The sequence below is a fragment of the Anneissia japonica genome, unplaced genomic scaffold (assembly GCF_011630105.1).
Source record: "Anneissia japonica isolate Jap-2015-1 unplaced genomic scaffold, ASM1163010v1 scaffold287769_len469884_cov163, whole genome shotgun sequence".
Taxonomy (NCBI): Eukaryota; Metazoa; Echinodermata; class Crinoidea; order Comatulida; family Comatulidae; genus Anneissia; species Anneissia japonica.
The window spans coordinates 249,830-267,777 of NW_022734345.1; the positions used below are offsets into that span (position 1 = coordinate 249,830).

Below are 17,948 nucleotides of genomic sequence, written 5' to 3' on the forward strand. Positions count from 1 at the left end.
TTATCTCGCAATTGAAGTCAGCAATTGAAAATCGATACTATAGATAAAAAATGATACGGTATAAATATATATATAAATCATCAAAGAAAGGCAAATACAGTGTTCGAATAAAGGACAAAATAATACATCGTGTATCATAGCTCTCAACGAATGTAGTCCTGTAAATAAAATTAATAAAGAAATTGTGTAATAAAATGCCGCTGGCGGGACTCGAACCTGTGACCACTCGCTGTCCAGGCGAGCGTCATAACCATTAGACCACGGAGGCTTCATAGATTCAAATACCACCAAATCCATTACACAATATTTACGGCTAGAAACAAATAGTTGCATATAAATCAGGATAGCCGTTAACACTGTTAAATTATCATCAAAGAAAGGTAATACAGTGTTCGAATAAAGGACATAGTAATACATCGTGTAGCATAGCTCTGAACGAATGTAGTCCTATAAATAAAATGAACAAACTGTGTAATAAAATGCAACCTCTCGCTGTCAAGGCGAGCATCATAACTATTAAACCACGGAGGCTTCATGGTTGAACAGATTCAAATACCACCAGATACACTCTATTACACAATATTTACGGCTAGAAACAAATAGTTGCACATAATAAAAATCAAATAGAGTCATTCCATATGAATCCAACACAATTTTTTGCCCGACCCCCTTCAAATCGCCCAATATTTTGCATGCTGGGGGTTCTACCTGAGATAACCCCACAGTGAAATTTTTGGCTCCGCGCCAGCATTAGAGCAATTTGAAATTTTCATGAGATTTGGCTAAAAAACTCACCTTCTGACAGAGATAGTTTCACCGAGTTTCCAGGAAATCTGTTGATAGATTCTATGAATCTGGCACCATAGTATAGTGAAAATCAGGGGCCACGTGACCATTTTTCTGGGACCAAGGTTTCACTGCTGATTTAGCATTACTAGGGCATAAATAAGAAATTGAGCGAGGGAGAACCCCCAGAAAAAGGGCGGAACATATTTTTTTGGCGGCCATTTTCAAAATGGCGGCCAAAATTATGATATTGACTCATAACTTCACTTATATCCAATGAAAAAGGGCAAATCTAGAGTCTAACTATATGTTATTATGGTCACTGAGGCCTATGAAACAGGTTTCGAAAACGTAAAATGGCAGCCATATTGAAACTCAAGATGGCCGTTATAAAAATGGTAAAAAAAAATATTTTTCAGTATAATTCCACATTTCCTCTATGGAAAATGGTAAACAATAAACATAGTTTCAAAAAGCTAGGATGGTAGTCATTTTGAAATTCAAGATGGCCACAATAAATATCCTCAACAATGATGAAAAATGCTAAATTTGGTGTTTAAGCATATGTTATTGGCCTCTTTGAGTCCTATATACATGGTTTCATATATCTAGGATGGCAGTTATTTTGGAATTCAAATAAAAATCCATCGAAAATTGAATATTTTGGCATGTAACTCCACTTCTATTTGGTGAAAAACGCTAAATTTGGTGTCAAATTGTATGGTTTTGTGTCAAATTGTATGGTTTTGTGTCAACGGAGTTCAATAAACATGATTTCAAAAAGCTATGATGGCAACCATTTTGAAATTCAAGATGGCTGCCATGAAAAAATCAATATATAGTGAGACACAACATGTGATTATAGACACGAAATTGTTGCCATTTTAGCTACGAAAAAATTAAACAATTAACAAAATATTGATTTTCGACAATTTTCGTGGCGACCATCTTCACTTTTAAAATGGCAGCCATCCTACCTTCTTTGAAATCATGTTTATTGAACTCAATTGACTCAATAGCATATAATTTAACACCAAATTTAGCATTTATCATCAAATAGAAGTGGAATTACATACCAGAATATACATTTTTTGATGGTTTTTATCGCGGCAATCTTGAAATTCAGAATGGCTGTTATTCTAGATTTATGAAACCATGTATATCTTTAAACACCAAATTTAGCAGTTTTCTTCAAAGAGAAGTGGAATTACATACTAAAATATTCGATTTTTCAGGATATTTATGGCGGCCATCTTGAATTTCAAAATAACTACCATCCAAGCTTTTTGAAACTATGTTTATTGTATTAGTAGACCTGTTAAGTGAACCAATCCTTCAAATTGTGATAACATTCTGAAACTTGGCACAGTTATTCATTGAGGTATCAAAAACATGGAATGGAAGGGTTGCCCAAAATTTGGTCAGGGAAAAGCAGCCAGGGGAAAGTTATGAGTCAATATCATAATTTTGAAAATGGCCGCCAAAAAACTATGTTCCGCCATTTTTCTGGAGGTTATCCCTCGCTCAATTTTCTTATTTATACTCTAGTGATGCTAAATCAGCAGTGAAACCTTGGTCCCAGAAAAATGGTCACGGGGCCCCTGACTTTCACTATACTATGGTGCCAGTTTCATAGAATCTATCAGCATATTTCCTGGAAACTTAGTAAAACTATCAATACCTAGACACAGAATGTAGTCTAGAGCTAATACGTTTCATTTGCCCACAATGAAACTTTAGGGGCATCATGTGGGTTAAGTGTCCTAACTGAGGTGTGAATTTTCCAAAAATCGAGATATATGCTTGTGTGATATTTTGGGTCAAAGGTCAAGGTCACGTGACTTGACCTATATAATTCTCACTAGTCCGGGCTAGAGTTTCAAGAGAGATATCAGCAGTTGTCTGTCAGAAGGTGAGTTTTTTAGCCAAATCTCATGAAAATTTCTAATTGCTCTAACTCATCAGAAAATGCTGGCGCGGAGCCAAACATTTCACTGTGGGGTTATCTCAGGTATAACCCCCAACATGCAAAATATTGGGCGATTTGAAGGGGGTCGGGCAAAAAGTGTGCTGGATTCATTATGGAATGACTCAATAGCCGTTAACACTGTTAAATTATATATAAATCATCAAAGAAAGGTAAATACAGTGTTCGAATAAAGGACATAATAATGTAGTCCTGTAAATAAAATGAATAATGTCTGCATATTAAAATAATCACTAATAATAAGCTCAAAACAACAGAACAGAACTGATTTCCAAATGTCCATACGTTTTTACTTAACAATGTATAGGAAATTTATATATATAGGCCTATATATTATATACATATATAGGAATATATATAAGCATAATATACATATATAGGCATATACATAAGCATATATATAGGCCTATATATAGTCTAGGAAAGTGTTTTAGGCCTGCATATGTCTGCATATTAAAATAATCACTAATAATAAGCTCAAAGCAACTGAACAGAACTGATTTCCAAATGTCCATAAGTTTTTACTTAACAATGTATAGGAAATTTATATATAGGCCTATATAAAGGCCTGTATATATACCGTAGGCCTATATATACATAGGCATATAAGCATATACATATAAGCATATATATAGGCCTATATATAGTATTTCGTTGTTGTCTTCATTTATAATGAAAAAATTATTTATCAGAATATTTAAGTTACTTTGTTTTTATTTTTGGATAGCTTCATAGGTCAAATTTGGCCCGCGGGCCACCTATTAAGAACCACATATAAAACGTTATATACATATAACTTTATTTCAGCTAACTGATGCAGATTTGAATTGGAAGTTTCTGGAACTTGGGTGGATGCCTACGATGAGAAATGCAAAACAAAACTGGTTAGGGAAGTTAGGCCTGGTTAGGCATACCGTACTGAGGTCGTGATCCGTGGTGGAATATTTAGGAACAGTGTGACTACCGACTTGCATAAAAAGCCGGGGCTAAAACTTTGCCTGACTAGAAGTACAAACTTACATCATTTTTAAATCGAAACCTTGAGGTGTAGAAAGATAATAGCATCATCTTCATCGTCGTCATTCCTGCGTAAGTGCAGAAGAGTCTGAACACATCGTTATCGTATACGCTAGACATTTTATTGCTGATTTCAAGCTATGTAATACACTGTATGAATTTTCGGTGGACCGGAACGTGATCAGACTGCACCAGACTGCAAAAGCGTGACCGCTAAAAATATTGCATTCCAGCAGCTGATCGCAAGCTATTAATTTGGCTCAAAGCTCAACCGTCAGCAAACATAAAAGCATAGGGGCGCGGCGCGATCCCGACTTCTACAGATAACACCGAATTTTGCAATAAAATTGAAAGGTAACAGTTAAGTCTTTATAAGTCTTTTTTCTGTTTTCTTGTCACCTGCTTTTGTAACTGTTTTTGTCTGTTTACCTTGCGTGTTCCTTATAAGGTCACGACCTATAGGCTTTGTATGTTTCCTTCTTTTCGAAATAAAGTGATTTTATATACTGAAACTTCCAGACTTGACAACATATGAGTATAAAATAAAGCTCTAAAAATTCATATTATCTCTCTCATACAACTTTATTAAAAAATTTTAATACGTTTATGATATAAATAAAATACAAACAGGCATATTTATGTACCGCGCATTTTCCACTCTATGCTTCCAATATCATTCAAGGATTTTCTCCCAAAAATGACCAGTTTCACAATAATAACACCCGTCAAGCCGAAGACTATTCTCTTTCCGGAAATTTCATATCTGTATCTCATACGCCAATCAATTAAATATTCTGGTCCCAAAGCTTTGGAACTCCCTTGATGTAAGAAACTCAATTCACCCTCGATAACAGCTTTAAACTTGTACTTAAAAAAATGCTTTCAGTTGCCTGTAACCGGGCCTAATTTAAATCGATACTTGATAACTTGTCATTTCCGGGAATTCACCTTTTCCTCCTCTTTTTCACTCCCGTCCGTTACATTTTGGATTTTATCACTCCCATCACCACTATTATTTTTTTTATTTATATTTTATATTTATGTATTTATATATTTTTTCATTATATATATAGGCCCTATATATAGGCATATATATATATATATAGATTAAAAGGCAAAATACTGGAAAACAACAATGCTGTGGGAAACAATGGCTGGATCTCAGTAGAGATACAAAAATGATAAGCAACAGCTAAAAAGTAAACGAAAGTAAACAGCCAGAAATAGAACCAGAGCTTTCGGACAACACTAGTCCTTCCTCAGTGGCGAATCTATAGATGGAAGTTAAAGAACGCACTAATATTAAAAAGTTGGAACATGTTCCGAAAGGAAGTTAAAAATTATTATTTTTTAGATAATTAATCTATGGAGGCCATGCTATTCAATTGAATTAAATAGAATTGTGACTGATAAAACTGCTTACGAACCTGTTCATGTTAGTCACGTGTATATAAATTTTTAAATTTTTCTAATATTGCTAATTAATTTATAATATTTACTTTCGTATTTACTTTAGTATTTGGCAATCTTTAATTAATGTGTGTGCTTTTTTTTCCTATTATTTAATTTCAATCTTTTTATAAGTATAAATTGTAGGTTGAGGTTCACATCATTGCTGATGATAGTGACACTTTGTTGCTGTTGAATCTTCTTAGGAACTACTCTTTATTTCTTTTGTAAATTGTATTCTTTGTTTTGTTTTGTTTTGTTACTGTTTTTCTGAATAAATAATAAATAAATATATACATATATATATACTGTATATATATATATATATATATACTGTATATATATTTGACTGATTTTTAAAATGTCATTATTGATGAGTATTACTACTGCCATTTTCTTTTTCATTACTGTTCTATTATATTTACATATTAATTATTATACATACTGCCTTTTGCAGTTACTGTAATATATTTTTTTCTTTTATTGTCAATGTTTGTTTTTTCATTTATTGTGTTTTTGTTGAAATTGTTATGCCTCTTGTTGTTATTGTTAAAGTTTTTTATTAGCAGTATTATCATTATTATTACCAGTATATTACCTTTCAATTGTTGCTATTATTATTGTTGTTATTGTTATTATTTTTATTATTATTATTAAATGTTTAACTGGTTCTAACTTTCGGCAAACTGGGTTTCGGCAAATTGGATTATGGTTTTTGAGTAAGCAAACTGGCAGGGTTTCGACAATGTGGCCTAGATCCCTTTCCAGGCACATTCAAACATTCTGAACAAAAATAAAATTTTCTCATATAAATCACCTCATAACTATTTTCCCAAGGGTCCGAAGTTGGAAGAAGTCAATTCCGGGAGCAGGGGAGGAGCTGCACATTGTGATAGACGTTGGCAATGACTTCCATTGAGACAATTGAAAGATAAGAAAGTATAATACATACTCCAAGTATTGAAATACACGCCATCATCAATTGAAAGAAGTGTGTGAAACATGCAAATAGGCCTATTATGAATTTGCGGAGTTGACCGGGAGATTGCTTGCTTGCGGGAGTGCGAGAGGCCGTCCCGATTTCCGGGAGACTTCCTCGAGTTGTGGGAGACTTTTGACTTTGGACCCTTGTTTTCCGCCTCTTCCGCCCCCCCCCCCCCCCCATTAAGCATCGAGAATAGCTCATTTAAAAAGAAAAATTAATTACCAACCAATTTATGGATTTTTGTAGGCATAGTAAAATGTCTGTAAATCGATCAAAATATTATTTTTCGATCTGTTTCTTGGTGGAAGCTAATGATTTATGTGATTCTTTTAAATGAGCTATTCAATGATTAACTAAGGTCATGGGCCTGATTTTTTTGCGACTAAGAAAATTTGTGATTACCGGCCCGCCCTTGAATCCGCCACTGTACATTAATTTAATAAACAAATTTTGGGCAGTGGGTTAGTTTCACCATAACAACTCCCTGGTTTCACCATGGAGTGGTTTCACTTGGACCAACTTATGCAGTGTTAACGCTTAATTTTTTTTTTCAAAGAAAAGTTCAATTGGCCAAGAAAAGCGCAGCAGCAACAAAATAATAAAATCAAGTTAATTGATTGATAAGTATTATTATTATTATTATTATTATTATTATTATTATTATTATTATTATTATTATTATTATTATTATTATTTGTTGAATACGGTATTTAACGTTGGGGTAGTTAGTTTTTAGCAGTGGACTGGAATGGAAAATGAACATAGGGCCTACACATCTCACATTCCTTTGTCTTTAAATAGCTATGAGGTCCTATTGAAAGCCATACTCCCACGCCCTCTCCAACCCTCGTCTTTCCCCTAACTCATAAGCTATGGTGGTGGGGGAAATTAAAATACGACATCGTCGTTTTTATAAATCATTTTTCTTTCAACCCGACCACCCCAACAGCACACCCAGACACTAATTCATCAACTCAGTGTTTCCACTGATCATAGTCTATTCTTTATGCCTTTTACCTCTGCGATTAGCAAGTTGATTGGGGTTTTAGAATACAGATCGAAAAAAGTAGGTACCTGGTTGATAACGTTTCACCCTATTTAACCTTGCTGGCAACGTTCAGGTCATTCAGGGGGTGGTATAGTGCTTGATATAGGCCTAGCCTAGGCCTATATGTTGTTGAGAGGCGTAACATAATCTAGTTGAGTTTTTTCATAAATGTATCAATAGATACATTTTTTTTTATAGAACATGGTTCAATTAATGAGCAGTTATAAAAACAAAGAATAAATTGAAGCCCTAGATTAATTTTACGTATTACCAAAATTGAATAGCCTGTCACTCCCCGGAATGATTCCCGCAAGATGGCGACGTAGTGTAGAAGTTGGATACTACTGAGTGTAGCACATTCAAAACACCTATTTGTGTAAATACGTGATTAATTTTGAGTGTTAAAGTGCTAGACTACTCTATTAATATATCTCCACGATGGAACCAAGCGAAGAAAGTGTAAATGCCCTTGTTAATATGGGATTTTCTAACGTGGAGCAAGTTAGGCGGGCACTGAAATTAAGTCGTGACGACGTTAACGAAGCAGTGGCCATCCTGACCAGTGAACATACAACGACATCATTTGATACCCTCGATGATATAGAGATGAAGGATATGGACGGTAATCGTTCTAACGTCCATTACGGACCAGATCCACCCCCTCCTTCATATGACGAAGCTGTAGAACCAATTGAGGTAGGCTACAGTACTGTACACTCTACACTTTCATACATTATACAGAAAGAGTAAATTTACTTCCTCGAATTTGTGTGCAACATGAAAGGGTGGAAAGGCCTAGGCTAGGCCTAGGCCCTAGCCTAACATTTTGAGGGACCTCCAAGTCTTACCATCATACTGTATTACATAATCATAGGCCTTAACTCCTGCTCGAAGAATATATCTGTTGTGTGCATTTTGAGCTTTTTGCTCATTTTGAGGTGCTGATGTTGTTTCAATCTTATTTTACTGTGCACACACCGCAGGCGCAGTATGCAAACTGCACAAAATTTCATTCTTTCAACAACAATAGGCTAGGCTGAGGCCCGGCCTTATTGTAATATGAATGCCAGTCAAGTCAACCCCTTGTAAAGTTGCCCCCCCCCCACCCAAGCAAGTCGCCCTCACAAAGTTGCCTCCTAACCAAGTTTCCCCTACTACTACTAGCCTCCCCCACCAGGGATACGGTTATTAATTTTGTTTTATATTTGTAATTAAGATTACCAACTGTTAATAACTCTCTCCATATCTGCGCAATAATGCATTTGTCAGTTGTATGACGCACTATACGACAATCAGGAAAGGTGTGTCATGGTTGGGTCATTTACCGTGATATTTTGACGTAGGGCACTGTAAAAAAAAATTTAAAAAAACGTTTTATAATATTTTGAATTTTATACAATACTACATACTAATCAGAATCTAATAAGTAAAATCGGAGTCTTGGTCCTATAGAGTACTACTACTGGTATAAAATGATAGAACGTTATAAGACACAACCAGATTTACTCCTACATATAGCTGTTGTTTCACATGTCGTATGGCGGTTTTTTACAGAACGTCTAAAAACATCATGAAAAAATATTGTTCTCCCGTTTACATAGAGAAAGAATCATGTGAAACTAAAACCTTACAGTAATAGACTATGTACTTTAGTACTGTATCATGCGAAAATGAGTTGAATAATTTTCTTTTCTTCATAAAAAAAAAATCTTGTGAATAATGTTAACATCAGGAACAAAGCATACTCACTCGAGTGTGTATTATTTGCCACTCACATTCCACATGTTTTTCTATACAGTACTGTATGTATGTAAATTAATCCTGCCTGTCCTCGTTGACTTGAGGACTCTATTGTGTACTCTCTACATACTGTAGTTATGTAACCCGAAACTCAAAATTTCTTGTCGCGCAGTCATTATAAATTGCAGTTTTAGGAGTGTGTGGCGCAGGGTGTAAGGTGTTGGACTTCCGATTATGAGATCAAGAGTTCAAGACCGACGCTTGTTGCATTGCTTGTGTGTATGGGAAAGACACTTTACTTTACGTTTGCCTCTAAACCTACTGTAGAAGTATAAATGCGGGGGAGGTCATGCTGTTAACTTGCTTGTTAGTGACCTTGCTGTGACTGTTCCAGTCAATTAATAATAGCAACTTGATTTTATTATTTATTTATTTATTTATTTATGTCTACCTAAATGAGTGTATCTATACATGTAACAAACTTACCTTGAGTACATGACCTATGCAACCAATTGAACCATCATGGTGAAACACAGGTTGTGGATTCATAAAGTATTCATTCACAGTAAAGTCTTTATTATTAGCAGATCTGATGACTTGAAAACAGTATTCAGGTGAAATTTGATATCTTAAAATTTGTATGACAACCACCATTTTTCTGTAATTTATTTAATAAGTTGTAACTATCAGTTTTGGAACTTATTTTATATTTCTCTACAGAATGAAGAACCTAGCTCTTCATCAAGCAACCTCAACAAAGGAGATAATGATAGCATGGAATTTCCAACCACAAACCTATATGAGCTCGAAGGAAGAGTGTTTACAGAGCAGTGGTCTATACCATACAAAAAGGAAGAGTCCTTGGGAAAATGTCTGCTTGCTGCTACCAGACTTGCCAAAGAAGGTAGGTGTACTTGTTGAACACGACATAAACTTGTTGTAGTGCATATTCAGGTCTCTACTAATAAAAGAGTCAAGAGGTCTGGGGGTACCACCTGAGGCTCTGGTATACAGAACAAAATTGAGAATTTCATCATTTTGATGTTTTTAAATTTAAACAGAGAATGTTTTTGCTATCAGGGCAAGTGTGCTCAAAAGAAGAGGCACTGTTACAACATAACAATTGTTCTCTCAGTTATATACTTTACAATCCTGAGAAAATACTTATACACAGAATTTTTTGGCACAAAAAGGAGCAGTCAGTTTGTGAGGTCTGTCGTGTAAATGGTCTTTATTTGATGAACATCCAGTGGCGTAACAGTTATGAGCGCTAACGGGGCACCAGACTTTGGGGGCCCACGGGACATTCAACTGTAATATTTGTTTCATCAAGTCAGCCTTTTTAAGTAGTGGAATGCGTAAAAAACATTCAAGTTAACCCTTAAGACATAAAAAAAAAGCACTGAACTGGACGGGAATTGCCATGCACCCCACTGGGCTGTACCCAGACCCAGCACCCAGTGTAGTAGCTCTCGTAGAAGCCTTAACCAGGGACCTCTGTCAACATCTGATGATTTCAGTTAAACTTAACTTTTTTTGTATCCGTTACAGGAAAGCTTGAGCAGGATGATAATTGTGTTCGTTTTGTGGAGCGGTGTATGCCGGAGGCATTCCGCAAACTGATGACATCAAGCGCGGTCCAGCGATGGGGTCCTGAAATTCAAGACGGCATATACAATATGCTTCAGCTACTTGTAACATTAATTGCTACGAGGTTACAACACCAGCCAGTACCTACGGCTATGTTGCAGTCTCTGTTATTGGTGAGTGACACATTTTATTGTATATTGGTACACATTGACTGCCACACCTTTTTCCTAGTTTTCCTAGGCATAAATGTCACCATTATAATGAAATTCATTCCAATCAACTGTAATAAGACACAAACATACTGTATTTATTTTTACGTCATTACTTCTGGGTTTTTCCTGAACCTCCAGGGTTAGAGTTCACATTCTGGCGACCACTGCCAGCTAGTTTACAATAGTGGTATGTTTAGACAGGTGTGGCGCCCTAAGTGAAGCCTTCGGATGTGGACTCGCATATCTGGTGGCGAACATGTTAAATTGTAAGATGCTTGCCTTAAAATTCTAGGATCCGAGGATGAGATCCATTATTTGGAATAAAAAAATCACAAGCTTTGTTGTGATTTTGAACCCCAGGTTCATATTAAGTTAATGTATTCATATTAGTGAGTAAAGTTGTTGCCTCTTACTTCGTATCAGGCCTTCAATTTGGAGACAGAATTTCATATCAAGAATAGAATGAAGAAAGCAGACAAGCTACACTATGAGGAAATATTTGGTATCAACCAGACGTATGCTATCAGTCCACCCTACAACACATATAAGGACCCTTGCGGTTGGCTAGTGAACCTCATTAATAAGGTATAGTGCAAACTGTATACTGTATCTGACTTAGTTTATTAGCTGTTTTTATTGTAAGAACATAGGCTGATTTAGAGAGAGGGGATGGTCCTCTCAACATTTTTCAGTTTTAGTTTATAAACCACACTCACATCATGAGAGAACCACATTTCTATGGTAGCTTTTATTCAAATCATCCAAAATTTTTGGTAGCCCCGCCTCCCCCCACAAAAAAAAAATAAAATGAACATTTCTGGATCTGTCACTGAATAGTTATGTGACTAATATAATACTCATGTCTCAGTTTGCAGAGAATGGTGGGATTGAGCAGATCAAGGCATGTATCATTGAACCTTCTGAAGAAGTTGATGCTTGTGTAAGTAATAAAAGCCTTTTACTTCAATTGTAACCAGGCTAATGTACAACAATAGTCCATGTTATCTTCTGTGGTAATGGAATTGCACTACCTTGAGTAAAATCTGTAATAATTTGAGTATACCGGTTAATAAAGCAACAACTAAAATTACTGATTATAATTTATATTTTGTTATCATTGCAACAACCGCCATAGCCAATCTAAATTATATATTTAATCATACTTTTTTAGTGACCATTTTTAGAAATAGTATTGGAGGTTGTATTTTATAAATGCTGTGTATAGATGTTAGCATTAGATCTATCATTTATTATACAGTATAATGTGATTTTATATTTTACATATTGTAGACAATGACGGCCTTACTGCAGCCTCTCGGTGCCTGTGCTGAATACCTGAACCCCCTGCGAGTGTCCAAATTCCTCTTGCCAGTGAAGGCAAAGGTTAAGAAGTACGTTGAAGATGTTAGCGACAGTGAGCTCAAACAAAAGGTTTGTTGGTATTAGTACGATTGCATGAATTGGTATTCAAAATCTGCATCATGCATCAAATGTCATATTCTTAGTCCAAGAGTTCAAGATTCCTGCAAGGTCCCAGGAGCCTTCTGGAAATCCAGATGGCATCCGGCACTTCCACAAGAAAGCAAAAGTCTCCCAGAAACTAACCCATCTCCTGCAAATTCATTATATTTACATGTTTTTACTACTTACAGTATTTGTCTACTGGAAATAAGTAGACATTACGCAGTAAAATTAAGTTTAGATGTTAAGAAAGCTCATTTAACACTCAGATCGCCAGAGGCTTGAAAATATAGTATTAGCCACCGCCAGATTTTTTAGCGAATTTTAACACTTTTCCGAAGCTCGTTGAGAATGCCTATGTGATCAGACTGACATGTAATAAATAGTACAAGAACTACAAACATCTTAGCTTTACAGTGGTACCAAACACCTTATTTTTGTCACAATCTGCAATCCGTAACAGTAAAATGAATAGGACTCACTTTTGGAGATTTACGCAATTTCGCACAACAAAACTGAGATATTCGCGATTTTGTGAATGGACATCAACACTGCTACGCTCAATGTAAACATACACTGATGCCCGAAAGAGGCATCAACCAATGCTACCGTACATGGCATCGCTATGCTAGTCTAGGCCAGCTAAAAAAACATCACTATCGAAAGATTTAGTACATTGTGTAAATCATAAATTATACATCTTACATCATCTGATGACATACTTTCACCAGAATCCGCACAAATATCAGCGAATGCCTAGTGGCACTCATATGCATAGGCTTAGCCAGCGAGCCGTCCGGCCGTATTTTGGTCAGTCTACAATTATTTAGGACGGCCACTTTTACCGAGACGGCTTGGACGGCTTGGCCTAATCAGCTTGGCCTAGCCTAATTGGGCCTGGTCTACCTATTTATAAAATCCTTTATATTCTTCAAATCTATCGAATGTTACATTAAACTAAAGCTAAATCATATTTACGTTTGATAAAAGCAACAATTATTGATTGAATGTATGTTGTTTTCGTACCAATATTTGGTGGGGATTCCCAAAGATGGGTGTGGTCTGCCCATCGGCTCATGGCTTCCATTTTGGACAGCCTATTTCGTTTTTCTGGCTAAACCCTTGCTCATACAACACGTCATCAGAGCTAGCTGTGGCGCCAATGCGATTTAAAAAAAAAACATATTCAATACTTTCAAATGGTGAAATACTACAGTCCAGACTGAATATTCAGTAGTGTTGAAATTAATAGTACATTTCGGTAATCACCCCATCTATCGGATTCCTATAAAAAAAAACCTGAAACACAGAGATCTCTGTGTTTGGCAGTCAAGTGTTGCATTACCAAACATGGAGATCTCCGTATTTGGCAGACGCAGTGTTAACCAGATCTTTCGAACGTGGATTCTTCCAAATTAGGACCTCTGTTACGTAGCCCCTGTTACAGCTGTTTGCTAGTTTTGATGTAATTTGTTAGTTGCTTTACTTTGTTATTTTACAATGTTTTTGCCTTCTAGAAAGCAATAAGTATATGTGATCTTCTATCAACACTGAAAATCCTCTGTATTAATTTCTGGCCGGAGGATGTGAGGGAGGTAGACAATTTAAGACTGGATATAGCTCTAAGGATGCTTAAGTCACCACATTTTAATGCTAAAATGAATAGTCTTAAAGAGGTAAGAGATTCTTAACTGGGGATGATAATTATTTTGAATAATAATAATAATAATAATAATAATAATAATAATAATAATTGTCGACTTATATAGCGCATATTGTAGACTAACCTCTATGCGCTTTACATTATTACCCCCGGTCACTGTATCAAGCACATGGAACAACACTCATGCCCCATAATGTTGCAGCTGTAATCAGCGCATGGTTGTGTTTGAACCTACCAGGTACCCACTTGTACTCCTGGGTGGAGAGAGACAATCGTAGATAAAGTGCCTTGCCCAAGGACACAAGCGACTTGCACAGCGAGAGCTTCGAACCCCATACCTCAAGGTTGGGAGTCCAAGCCACAACCGATGCGCCAACCAATTTTATTTATTAAGTTAATCTGCCTGAAAGTTTGATATTGAAAGTATACTTTACTTGAATTGGACAATTAATGACAGTCCATTACCAGTGTTCTCCCAAAGCCGTTTTAACCATCATCCGGCCAACCAGTAAATATTTTGAGTTTGTAAAATAAAAAAATAATAATTAGGCCTAGGTAGCCTAGGCTGTCCCTCTTTCAGTAAATTAACATCATTCCAGTCTATGCTATATGCTATGTGTATTGTTCTTTCTTCAAGTCATTAATCCCCAGTCAAAAGGGGTAATGCCTTCACTGCGTGCATTACTGAATTTTTATGGACAATTTTACCAGTAAAAATTGTTCAATTGGGAGAACACTGCATTACAGTACCTCAATAGATGATAAACAGCATTCAAGAATATTTAATTAAGACAGACACAGCTTGTTAAGGTGATCGATTGTCTGGGGCGGATGCAGAATTTTGCGGTAGGGGTTGCGTGCCCCCACCATGGTTGCGGCTGAGGGAATAGAAAATTTTGAGAATAGGGACCTCTCAGGCGTGGATCCAGCATTTTAGCTCGGTTTCCATAGAATCGTTGACCCTATCAGCAACAGTCGTGACAGTTTTGGTTCACAGACGAATTTGGGTGCCTTCCCGATTGCTTAGGGTTGAGCTAGCAATGCACCCTGATTCATCTGCGTCTGCAACGCAATCGGAAAAGTTGAACCAGGTTCAACCTTCCCAAAAACTGTCGGCGACTGTCGCCAATAGGGTGAGCGATTCTGTAGAAACCGAGCTTTACCCTGAATATCGCACATATGGGGTCCTAGAGTGGGCAGGGTCATGGGAAGAGAATGTAATGTTTGCTTGTTCCGTCGCAAGAAGTCTATTTTAGACGTGGGGCGGTCTTGGGGTTCGGGGGGGGTTGGTGGGAGGTGGCTTGCGGTTGTCTTGGGGTTCTAGCTTTGGAAAGTTTTGTTTTCTAGATGCTGAGAAATGCGCTTAAGTGCATTAGGAGACTACTATTGATGAATGAATACACACTGAATTCATAGTTTTCCCCCATTTTACCATGGGCAATTAATAATTGCGATGATAAAGATGATGATGATGTGATAATGATAAGGAGGAGAAGGAGGTATCGTAGCAGGTGAAGACAGGCTCCCGTGCAAGGTTAATTAACAGGCCCTTTGATATAAGTGTCAACCGAATTCGTTGTCACATTTTCAATGCACACAATCGGACAACAGTAATTATCTATTTATATAATCAGTACATTCTTGACTGCTATGAAAATATCATATATCTAAAAAATTACATTATATGCATGCTCGGAAGTGGAAAGTTTAATCTAAAAGTTTGACATAAAAGTTTGATATATGTTTCATGTTGTTTGTTGAATGGTCTTTAATGATATATTCTAATATGACCACAACATAAGGAACAACACTTTGTACCTACAAAGTTTAGACCCATATACATTTATATTTCCTTAGGCCTAAATCATAAGGAAGTCTGCTCTATATCCAAATTTCAGGAAATTATACGTTCACTGACATGGGAATTTTGTTTTATGTTGTTTGTTGAATGGTCTTTAACAATATTACTAATATAACCACAATATAGGGAAGTCATAAAATGTTTAATAAATAGTACAGAGAATTATGATTATCAGGAAAAATAATAATGCATTTTTATTGTACCGCCACCAGCTGGGAAAGTAATTAAATATGCATAAATGTCTTCTGAGATTGGTTGCCAACATTTCTGTGGGACAACAGTAATTATTTACAATTTATATAATCAGTACATTCTTGACTCATGAAAATATCATACATCTAAAAAATGACGTAATATGCATGCTTGGAAGCGTAAAGTTTAACCTGAAAGTTTGATATATGTTTCATGTTGTTAGTTGAATGGTATTTAGTGATATTGTATTCTAATATGACCACAACCTAAGTTCAGACCCATATATATTTATATTTCCTTAGGCCTAAATCATAAGGAAGTCCGCTCTATATCCAAATTTCAGGAAATTATACGTTTTATGCATGCACCGATGTGGAAATTTTGTTATTATGTTGTTTGTTGAATGGTCTTGTTTAAAAATATTACAGTCTAATATGACCACAACATAAGGAAGTCCATTTTTTAAATGTTTAATAGATAGTACAGAGAATTATGATTGTTTATCAAACCAATTATACACATGCTAAATCCAATAAAAAAAAAAAACAAATAAAAAAATATATTTTCCGTGTATGCACCGACGTGGAAAGATTAACCTAATAATCTTGTTAATAATGCGGTTCTAAAATTAATCTTATGACCAAAACTTATAAGTTGTTTCTTCAGGAAAAATAATAATGCATTTTTATTGTACCGCCACCAGCTGGGAAAATAATTAATTATGCATAAATGTCTTCTGTGATTGGTTGATCAATATTAGCCTACTCCGTTTTTTTTATACTTTCGAAGACCATGCTGTAGGCCTACATAAAATGTGTCAAATCTAGCACTACAATTTTTACACTGTCTCGACTGCCAAGGCTTATGTAAGATATTTTGGCCTAGTGACTCCATAGCGTTCATCTACGCATAAAACTCGATACACAACTGACTCTGTTTCGCGAGGGGGAGTCTGTATGCATATTCATGCATATCAATTCTCCTAACTGACCTAAAATAGCACTCTCTATCATTTTTGCTGCAACTGTATGGGAAAAATACTCTCATACCTTACAACAATACAATACTACAATTATTTTACTTAATACAATTTAGAAGGGTGCGACCTGCACCCCCTCTGCATCCGCCCCAGATTGTACTTGTCTTCTCACCTCTGGAACAGTCTATTAATAATAATTTTGATCTAACACTATGTTTAGATTCGCAAAATGATTGATGAATCAACAACATCAAGACGAACAGCAATGGAAGAAGACGTGATTGCTGATTGGTTGGTTGATAATGGTATCCTCACTGTAGCCTTGGAAGGTAGACCTATTGCAGTATCCCTTACTTTGATTCTGGTATTAATAATATTTATTTAAATGAGGTCCCGTTCGAAAAGAAATATTGTTTTTACCAGCTTGGCCTTATATAGTTGTAAGAGCAACAGAATGGCAGGCCTAATCTTCACTTCTATGTTCTACTTCATGTACCCATAAAAGGAAATGATCATACAATTACAGAGGAAAGAATAAAATAGACAAATTTCTAATTTATCAGGTATTAACTTAAGCTGCAATTGCACTGAACTTTGGTATAACTGAACCGAGACGCTGGTTAATAGATCTACAATAACTAGTGCAATGCTAACAGCCCAGGAAACTTGTCTCAGGAAAACTTACTAAGACAGTTTGTTAGTTCAACTGAGTGGGTGCCAGTAGATCTGACCATGTTAGCTCTGCAGAGGAGAAAGTTCAATGTGAACACGTACCTTTGTTAAACTTCGAGAACCATTCAAGCGTTACTCAATGGATGATCTCACAGAATGGCACCTTTAATAGTTGATTTTCACAGGTTGGTTTAGTTTCACCAACTAAAAATATCCAAGTGTGGACAGCTGTAAAATTTACCCATTGGAATGTTACCTGCAGTCTCGGTAAAATCTTACATTTTTTAAAGTCCACTACGATTGCAA

At 36.0% G+C, this 17,948-nt stretch overlaps 2 protein-coding genes and 1 non-coding gene across 3 annotated transcripts in view; 1 reads left to right on the plus strand and 2 right to left on the minus strand.

Annotated features, from left to right (window-relative positions):
* The window catches only part of LOC117116390 (microsomal glutathione S-transferase 1-like), a 7,963-nt gene extending 3,726 nt beyond the window's left edge, over positions 1 to 4,237 (minus strand). Inside the window, exon 1 of the mRNA XM_033260418.1 lies at positions 3,794 to 4,237. Within this exon, the coding sequence (XP_033116309.1) occupies positions 3,794 to 3,910 (117 nt within the window). The 5' untranslated portion in view covers positions 3,911 to 4,237. The remainder of the gene's footprint in view (positions 1 to 3,793) is intronic.
* Trnas-gga lies at positions 196 to 268 on the minus strand. The gene has a single exon. It is a non-coding gene; the product is annotated as a tRNA-Ser (tRNA).
* A 3,323-nt stretch (positions 4,238 to 7,560) lies between the features above and the next one.
* Positions 7,561 to 17,948, plus strand: part of LOC117116388 (ubiquitin carboxyl-terminal hydrolase 24-like) — a 45,764-nt gene continuing 35,376 nt past the window's right edge. Inside the window, exons 1-8 of the mRNA XM_033260417.1 lie at positions 7,561 to 7,968; positions 9,733 to 9,916; positions 10,564 to 10,775; positions 11,238 to 11,399; positions 11,683 to 11,754; positions 12,105 to 12,245; positions 13,793 to 13,951; positions 17,191 to 17,299. Of these exons, the coding sequence (XP_033116308.1) occupies positions 7,711 to 7,968; positions 9,733 to 9,916; positions 10,564 to 10,775; positions 11,238 to 11,399; positions 11,683 to 11,754; positions 12,105 to 12,245; positions 13,793 to 13,951; positions 17,191 to 17,299 (1,297 nt within the window). The 5' untranslated portion in view covers positions 7,561 to 7,710. The remainder of the gene's footprint in view (positions 7,969 to 9,732; positions 9,917 to 10,563; positions 10,776 to 11,237; positions 11,400 to 11,682; positions 11,755 to 12,104; positions 12,246 to 13,792; positions 13,952 to 17,190; positions 17,300 to 17,948) is intronic.